This window comes from Saccostrea cucullata, unplaced genomic scaffold, assembly GCF_032062105.1.
Source record: "Saccostrea cucullata isolate Sc308-1 unplaced genomic scaffold, CSIRO_AGI_Scuc_v1 ctg822, whole genome shotgun sequence".
NCBI classification, from domain to species: Eukaryota; Metazoa; Mollusca; class Bivalvia; order Ostreida; family Ostreidae; genus Saccostrea; species Saccostrea cuccullata.
The window spans coordinates 292751-302438 of NW_026928146.1; the positions used below are offsets into that span (position 1 = coordinate 292751).

The window sequence follows — 9688 nt, forward strand, 5'->3', positions numbered from 1 at the left end:
ATACTTATTCGACTTAGAAATTCTTAATAAAAATTGTATTCGCTGAAAGAAAAACATGATAACTTTGGAATATATCTTCTATCTTCTTCATATTTTACATTGTATGTTCTTTTATATCTCTTGCAATTTATTATGAAAGCCTGAAAGATGACATGTTGCTTTTAACAAATAATACAATGATTATTTATGCTGATGAATTATACTTTTAATATATAAAATTATGTAAAAAGAACATGCAATAGCAGACTTTGAATTTCTCTACATTCTATTTTACTTTATATTCAAAATTTCAGAAAAGTGTATGAATAATGTACCAGTAATACTTCAAAAAGCTAAAGGTATGTTTGAATATATTCAAATGCATGTTAAATTTATTAAAGTTATGTTTAAACATCCCGGCATAGTGTACATTTTAAATTAATTAAATAAATCATAATCCCCTGGGGGAGGGGGGTAGAACAGGGGGCCACAATAGGTATTATAAAGGGGAAAATCAGGTGGAGAACAGCAGGGCCAAAGTTACTCAGGTGAGTGATGTGGCCAATTGTCCTCTTGTTGAAATATTGTAATCTTGAATAGTTTAATTTTATAGCATACTAGCATAATTTGACTATAAAAATATTGACAAAATATCTAAATTTCTATAAGGAATATCCTATTTAACCCACTTCCATTGCACACATCTTTTTTATTGTAGAATTGAAGGAAGGGATGTCAGATTGTGAGTGGAGGAATTTTCTAAAGGATGCAAAACGAAATTCCCATATAAAGATTGATCTGATTGCCCGAAAAGGAGCAGCTGTATTAGACGAGTACAGTAATTCTGAGGAGGAGCAGTTTGAGTTGTTGCAAAGACTCTCAAGTCTTTCTCCACCTGAAATGCCAGACACTCAGAAATTTAGGTTATCAAATATGCTGCTTAGTGAGCTAGGTAGGTTACACACATCCAGAGAAATTATTTCAAATCAAGAAAAAACTATTATCAAGATTTATTTTTTGTTCAGTTTTGCTGGAGAAATAAAAAAATCAGCTTTTGTTTCCTGATTTTTTGGCATGATTTCACATGATTAAAAATGTATCAATTATCACCTTTTTATATAAAGTTCATTTAGGATAATTACGAATAAATTTTGTTTAGTACATGTATTTTGATATCAAAATTTCTTTGCTCAACATAATTTAGATTAAATTTGATTTCTTCATTTTCATTTATGTCATGATATGTTACATGATGAATATTAAATTAAAGTCATTGAACTTTTATGTCTTTGTCAGTGAACCAAAAGAAATTGCATTTAAAGAGAAATTTTGAAAAGGAAGCAGAAGATGAACAAAATGCTATGGAGGGTTTAATTAGTGCTGCAAAACGTATGAAAACCGCTTTCCTTCCCTTCATTAATATATGTTACAATGTAGATCGTAGAGTTTGCAGTTTACAGACTAATCTTTTTATTTTCTGTATAATTAAAGATGCATATAAATGCATTTGGAATTTCTTAGATATTGATGTTTAAGCAGGATTTATCTTTCTTTATTAATATGTTCAACTTTTTATAGGATTGGCATGCAAGAGAAAGAATATAAAAGGTAGAATTAACCTCTGATGTTTGTCAAATTTCTAGGCATAATGCAGTTTGAATTAAGCAAAGCTAGGTGTTTGCAACAGGAATTATATATACCATATTTGACAACTAATTTTTGAGTGAAAAATTTTAGGTTTAAGTAAACCCCCACCGACAAAAAGAGGCCTATTCAATGAGAACAAGCATCCAAAAAAGCACCCAGAATTTAGTGAATCAGCTGCGGTGGAAACTGACAGTAAGTACATTTTAACTAAATATCAGTTGCATACTTTATTACAATTATTTATTGATTTCTCTGGAACTGCAAAACCAATCAATTTCTTCCAATTCTGGCATATGACACCTACAGAAGAAGGAAAACAAAGTTTATGAATTTCATGACCTCCCTAGCCTTAGGGCATGAGGGGTTGGACTAAAACCATAAAAAAATATGCAATTTTTAAAAACAACTATTTCTGACTATCAATTACAGCAAAAATAGCAGTTAAACTCTTTGTATGTGTGTAATAAAAAAAACAGCACTCTGCCAATATTTTGAAATTTATTGTAGCGGGGTCAGGGATTCTAAAGTTTGGGTATAGCTGGGCATTTCATGATAATATAGTGAAATTTCTTTTAATTATACCTTTTTTAAGTAAATAGATTTGCTTCAAATGATTTGTAACTGAGTACTAGACATATATGGTTTGTTGATCAGTTATTCATACCTTTATCAGTAAGGCCTCTTGGGTCTTTTTTAAGGATCTAAAATCAAAAGCATTCTGAAGAAAAAGAAAAATGTCAATCAGAATGTCCTCAAGAAGGTTCATTTTAAGGAAGGCAATAGTGACCATACTCAGCCCTTGACTGTGCTTGACAGACAACAAGGTAGTAAATCTATATTATTATTTTATTATCTTATTGCTACCTCCTGTTTCCAGTTTAAAATTCAAATATTATATAATTTTTAAGAGAAATATATTATTTTTAGTATGAAGGGAGATGCCTCTAAGGAAATATGCAACTTTTTGTCTATTTTTAATTAATGGTACATTTATGCTGTTATTAGATACTTTATTTCCAAAAAAATACTGTATGAATTTTTTATTCATTAGAAATGCTAATTTTTTTTCATTTTGCATCCAAAACATAATGTTGAATTTTCTGTTATGTTAAAGTAAGTTTTCTTTAAATAAAAGTTTTCTTCAATGAAAAACTCCAGAAGTTTATCATGTAATATGTTTAATTGTTATCAACAGCTCTTACAACAGTTGAGAAACTCTGGAACATGACAGAAATTTCTCATTACATAATAGCTCGAGTCTCTAGCTATAATGTTACAGACGATGATTTTAAGTCCCTTTCTGGCAACAACTGGCTAACTGATCAGGTAAGGTCAAATTGTATTAAAATGGGTTAACATGTAAATATTTCCATTTCTAATTTTTTTTTCTCTGTGATAACCCTTTGAAAGTTAGTAGAGTTGATTTCTTGATAATTCTACCAGAATGTAAATTAGGCAGGTCGATAGGTCAGTAGCTAAGAAGACCCAATACGCATGCAAATCTCATGCGCATCTGTCTCTGTGCTTGACGCTAAGGAGGCCAAATATGCATGTAAATCTTGTGCGGCTTCCTTTGTGTCTGACATCAGTGGGCAAGGACTATTAAAATTGGAATGGAAGTCCTCATGTAATTTAAATCTGTCTCTACATTTTTTAAGTCTAAATCTACAATTTGATTTCGCAATGGAATGGAAATATAAGGAATCCCTGTTTAGTTAGTATAGTATGCCAGGGACATCAACAATAGTGGGAATTATAGTAATTTAATTATCCTACACAGAAAAGTAAAGTATTTTTTGTGTTATTTACGATTGTGCTAGCGCTTACTCATATATCCACTCATATACCCTTATGATGGCGCATATTAATATCAAGTAACCATGGGAGATTCTTTTTATTTCATGTTTTATGCTTCACAGCTGATGTTTTAATTATACTGTTTTTGTATGGGACTCTGCTATATTTTACTTCATCATGCTAATGCAAAAACTATTGTGACGTCATAACTGCTCTTAAGCGTAATATATGAAAACGATGTACATGAACTATATCCACGAAATAAAGCGTAACATGTGATATATTTTAATTTTAATCTTATGAATTTTAATCAGCACATATACTGGAAAAAAAGAGTTCTCAATTTCCCTTAAGAATTATTAGAATGGTGGTCTACATGAAGCCATAGTACAATCTTTACAGTAATTTGTATTATGGACATGAAGTAATTGACACTAATTATTAATTTACAATAGGTAGTAGATGCTTATTTAGCCTTCCTTGTTCAGGCTGAAATAGAAAAGGGGAAAAAAATTACAATGTATGCATCCCAGACCATGACAGCAATTGTGGATGGCTCTTTTACCTTTAAAGGATGCAAAAAGAAGGTACATGTATATCTCTTTAGAAAAATTTAATATGAAAACTGAAAATCTGTGTAGTATTTGTATCTAATTTAACTGTAATTTAGTTGAGTTATGCATTGCTGTCTGTTTTAACATCTTAAGAACAGATGATATACAAACTTTGTCAAAAATCTTGATAGTAACAACTTGAAGCCATGTTTCAAGGAGTAAAATGAAAAACATCTTAATACATATTCAATGCTGCATTATATGGAACATTTTACAAGATTTTTATCCCCCGTAAATGAAGTTTCGGGGGTATATAGTTTTTGTTGTGTCCGTCTGTCTGTCTCTCTGTCTGTCTAGCTGTTTGTCTGTTTGTCCGCCGAAACTTTAACCTTGCCCATAACTTTTGATTTAGTGGAGCTATGACTTTCTTATTTCATATGTGTATCCCTTGTGAAAAGACCTTTCTTTGAGTACCACCAAATTTGACCTTTTGACATTGACCTTGGAGTTTGATCCACTTTTACATGAAAATTTTACTTTGGCCATTTCTTTTAAACAGTAGACACCAGGACATTTATACTTCACATATGTGATATTTGTTGAAAGACCTTTCACTGGATGCCAACAACCTTGACCCTTTGACTTTGACCTTTTTGATTTCCATACTTGTGAAAAAACTTTAACCTTGGCCATAACTTTTGCACGGTAAAGTATGGGGCTTTCATACTGCATATATGTAATCCTTGTGAGAAGACCCTTCATTGGATACCAATAACTTTGACCCTTTGACCTTGACCTTTGATATTGACCTACTTTAAAAAAGCAAGCTTGACCATAACTTTTAAAGAGTTAGGGCTAGTGCTTTCATACTTTATATATTTCATCCTTATAACAAGACCTTTCATTTGATAACAATAACTTTGACCCTTTGACCTTGACCTTGGAGTTTGACCTACTTGAAATTGAACGTTGACCATAACTTCTGAACAGTTAGGGCTAGGGCTTTCATGCTTTAAATAAGTATTTTATGTGGCAAGACCTTTCATTTGATACTTATTACAATGACCTTAAAGATTTTTGTACTTATTAAAAAACTTTAACATTAGCTTACTTTCAAATTTCACAATATTTTTCCATTGAGAATACCCTACTTTTGGTACTAATGAATTAAATTTGCATATAAGAAAAGTTTAATCTTTGCTATGTTGCCAAAGGGGGCATCAGTGTTTTAAAAACACATCTTGTTTTTATCTTGGCAGCTGAAACTGTTTGAGTGTTCCACAGTAATTGGTGCAGTTGTGAAGCACGGGCACTGGACTTTAATTGTAAGTTTCTTATTAACTTGCATGGTAAATAAATAATGATTTTTTTTTTTACATATGTTGTACTTAAAAAGCATGGTTTGTATTTATTTATATGTGTAATTTATAGGGATGTCAATATATTCAATTTCCTAAGTCGAACATTCCTTTGCAGTATTTGAAGAATAGTCAACTTTTTGGAGAATTTTTATAGCACAGTGTTTTTAAAAGCTTATTAATTAAAATAAACTGGAAAACGTAAATTGTAAACACACACTATCCACAGCTCCAGTCATACTGTTAAAAATACTGCTTGTTCAATAATATTAATGATTGTCCCAGCTATCAAAATGTCTTTTAAGTAAGCTTAAGATTATTGTATTAATAATTATCGAAGTTTTAAAACTTCATGGCTATGCAAATATTGTGTGTTCGTAGCATGTAAAATTCCTAGAGGATATAAATCTAATTGGTACAAGTTAATTAGATAATTTTCAAAGTTCAGGTTAGTGTTGCATAATTCACTACAATAGCAAACAGTCAGTGATTGAGAAACAATTATCACTGTAATATGTAATTACTGTACTTTACATATGTATATTGTGGAAAATTATTTAATTATTGTGACTGTGTTTTAGCTCTTATTCATATGAGAAAATACACTATATTGTTTAAGGAAGGATGCTTTTCAATTTTGAGATGAGAATTTTATTTTCACCTCCTTTTCTTGCATTTATTTAATATTTGAATGTTGTTTCATTATTTGATTGTGGGTCCATTAGACGGATAGTCAAATAGTTGATTATTCATTGACATCCTTAGTAATTTATAAAGGCATAATGTATTTTTTTAAGATTGTGGAGCCACAGAATGGAATTGTCTATTTCTACAATCCATTGATGGAAAAAAGATCACAGATTCTTACTGTGAAAAGAAATTGGTGGTATAATCATATTTTATAAAATAATTAGATTAATGAACTAGATCATCAATGATTTAACAATTTTGTAAAACAAATTATTGGTTAAACATCTGTTTTTGAGGATTGAGGATTTTTAACTCATACCCAAGCACTTTCCGTTTGGATGGGAGGGGGGTGGGCAACAAAGTACGTATTTGTTTCATTTGGACTAACATAATTAACAAACACCATGCAAATTTTTTTTAATAACAAACAATGTTAGTAAAAAAGTATTGCACAATATATTTGGCATTCTTTAATATCAATGTTATTTTTTAATTTTCCTGTTTTTTAAAGTTCCTATGTGAATCAAAGGATGATTGCTTTCAATGAGGTCAGTCAGATGCAGTGGCAGGTAGAAACTAAAATGCACTCAAGACAGACAGATGGTTACAACTGTGGAGTACATTGTTTACTGGTAAAAATTTTTAATGTTAAAATGAATTTTGGTATTTATTATCCAAAAATATTCCTATGTACTGATTTTTAAATGCCAGTATATTTACATCCAGTTTGCAGAACAATATCTCAGTGGGCAACCAACTACAAACCACACAAGAGCAGACCTTACAGCTATGAGACGGAAAATTGACACAGATTTGATGATGTTTGAAAGTAAATATAAACCCCTTTGCATATTTTCTTCTTTGAAATTTATGTTAATTGCAGATAAGAACAAGAGGCCCATGGACCTTATAGGTCACCTGAGTATCATGTTGCAACTTCCCAAAAAAAAAAAAAAAAAAACTTAAGTCATGTTTCAAGGAGTAAAATGAAAAATATCTTAATATATATCATGCATTTTCACTATACAATCATTAGAGCCACGTCCTAACATTAGAACCCCAGACCCAGGGATCATGAAATTCACAATTTTGGAAGAGACATCCTTGGTCACCATAACTATGCACATAGTTCATTGGTTTAATACCCAAGATCAGGCCCCATAACATCAGACAAAAATGGATAGCAATAGGTCACATGGGTGACTCAGGTGTCCTAAAAAATAGTGTGTGTTTTTTATTGTAGTATACCTGACAGAACATTGTCCAGGATGTGGCCTTGCAGTATTTGGAAAAAATGAGGTATATTTTTCGCATATATGACATTTCAAATTTTGAAGCTTGCTTATATCAATTTCAATGAAAATGCAAAGTTCACCTATATTAATATTAATTACTAATTTGAAGTACTTTAATGCAGAATAATTTTTTTGTAGATCAAATGTCAAGTTTGCAAAAGATCATTTCATAGGAAGAACCACTGTGTTGGAGAGGACACAGTTGACAAAGACTGTTTTGTTTGCAAACTTTGTGAAATTAATTTTTGGGTATGTTTCTGCTTCATGTAGTTTGTTATACATCATTAATCAGTCATTTGTACAATGAAATTAAAATGTTTCAGGGTCTTAATGCTGCTTATGAATACTTTACTTTTTCTATTTTAGGGCTGTGATTGCTGATTTGTTTTTACCTTCAGCAAGTTTTCTGAAAAATGATTGGGCTACTAAGAATGTACGCTTGAAGAAAATGTTTATATGCACTTCACTGTATATTTCAAAAACTGCAATGACATTCAAAGTGTTCTACATCATCTTCTGTTGAAGAGTAGTGTGACAAAGAGACATAGTTAGATATCAACATGTTGTAAAAAGTTCCACAGAAAGAGGATATGGACCTGATATTTTTGCCTCCTAGTGCTAACTGTAATATAATGTTAAAAATTATTCATATTTTGTATGGATAAAAATTATGTATTTTGCAAGTACTTGTAAACATATATATTCCTATATTTGATGGTAACAATGGTACACAATGGATGTTAATCATGCATTACTAATGAAGAATGATTAAATCCTTTTGCAACATTGTAGTTAAACATAGACTTTTCACCAATTTTATGTTAAAAATTTAAGAAGGGATTCGAATTGAATATAGAAAATTGAAATTCCCTTTTAACCCTTTTTTCATGGACGTGTGAAGACTGTTTGATTTGATTACATTCAATGTAATGTTCTCTCAAGTGCATACAACACTGTAAACATTTAGAAACCTAGTATAGGTAACTGAAACAATCTGAATACTGGACATTTTTTTTTTGTACAATGGGTCTTTACCTGATGGAAAATATTCATTAATGCTTCTGTACAGATTCTATTGGAAAGATTCTCCTTCAAAATGCATTAAGATAATATACACGTATTTACTTAATACAATTTCTGTAACAATATTTACAAGTTTATGGGTTATAATTAAAAAATGTACCTGTAATGATCGAGATATATAAAAATCATATTCAGTGATTTTATATGAAGTTTTCAGCTGGAATTGATGTGTTTATATGCATAGAACCAGAAGATACCAATATAACGTTAAGAAAACCTTTCAGTGTAATAAAAACAATCTGATATTGCAGTGCTTGAATTAAAATAATATCAATTATTCCATGTTCTGTAGTTAGATATAGAAATCATTTCAAGATAGAGCAGGTTTTGATATTTTCTTGAGAACATCTTCAGCAGAACACATAAAAATATCAAGTAATCCTGTATCATATGAGACAGCATGCTCCAGATGTATTGTGACAGGAATCTCATGTCAGTTAATACAAGATAACCTCCCTTGGTAAGTTGACATGAGATTCCATGTATTGTGACAGGAATCTCATGTCAGTTAATACAAGATAACCTCCCTTGGTAAGTTGACATGAGATTCCATGTATTGTGACAGGAATCTCATGTCAGTTAATACAACATAACCTCCCTTGGTAAGTTGACATGAGATTCCATGTATTGTGACAGGAATCTCATGTCAGTTAATACAAGATAACCTCCCTTGGTAAGTTGACATGAGATTCCATGTATTGTGACAGGAATCTCATGTCAGTTAATACAAGATAACCTCCCTTGGTAAGTTGACATGAGATTCCATGTATTGTGACAGGAATCTCATGTCAGTTAATACAAGATAACCTCCCTTGGTAAGTTGACATGAGATTCCATGTATTGTGACAGGAATCTCATGTCAGTTAATACAAGATAACCTCCCTTGGTAAGTTGACATGAGATTCCATGTATTGTGACTGGAATCTCATGTCAGTTAATACAACATTACCTCCCTTGGTAAGTTGACATGAGATTGCATGTATTGCGACAGGAATCTCATGTCAGTTAATACAACATTACCTCCCTTGGTAAGTTGACATGACATTCCATGTATTGTGACAGGAATCTCATGTCAGTTAATACAAGATAACCTCCCTTGGTAAGTTGACATGAGATTCCATGTATTGTGACAGGAATCTCATGTCAGTTAATACAACATACCCTCCCTTGGTAAGTTGACATGAGATTCCAAACACTGTGTCAGGAATCTCATGTCAGTTTATACAGCATACCCTCCCTTGGTAAGTTGACATGAGATTCCATGCATTGAGACAGGAATCTCATG

General features: G+C 31.3%; 1 protein-coding gene across 2 annotated transcripts; it reads left to right on the forward strand.

Annotated features, from left to right (window-relative positions):
- The first annotated feature begins 80 nt into the window (after positions 1-80).
- Positions 81-8641, forward strand: LOC134276581 (uncharacterized). Of its 2 annotated transcripts, XM_062758822.1 has the most exons (15): positions 86-338; positions 698-931; positions 1276-1368; positions 1558-1587; positions 1717-1818; positions 2325-2450; positions 2822-2952; positions 3879-4010; positions 5237-5302; positions 6133-6221; positions 6537-6657; positions 6752-6854; positions 7269-7324; positions 7459-7569; positions 7687-8641. In XM_062758822.1, exons 1-15 carry the CDS (start codon positions 302-304, stop codon positions 7699-7701), a joined length of 1446 nt encoding a protein of 481 aa, XP_062614806.1. In that variant the 5' UTR covers positions 86-301; the 3' UTR covers positions 7702-8641. The 2 variants fall into 2 exon arrangements, with proteins under 2 accessions (XP_062614805.1, XP_062614806.1); XM_062758821.1 differs by having other exon boundaries at positions 81-338; positions 7459-8641.
- The last annotated feature ends 1047 nt before the right edge of the window (positions 8642-9688 follow it).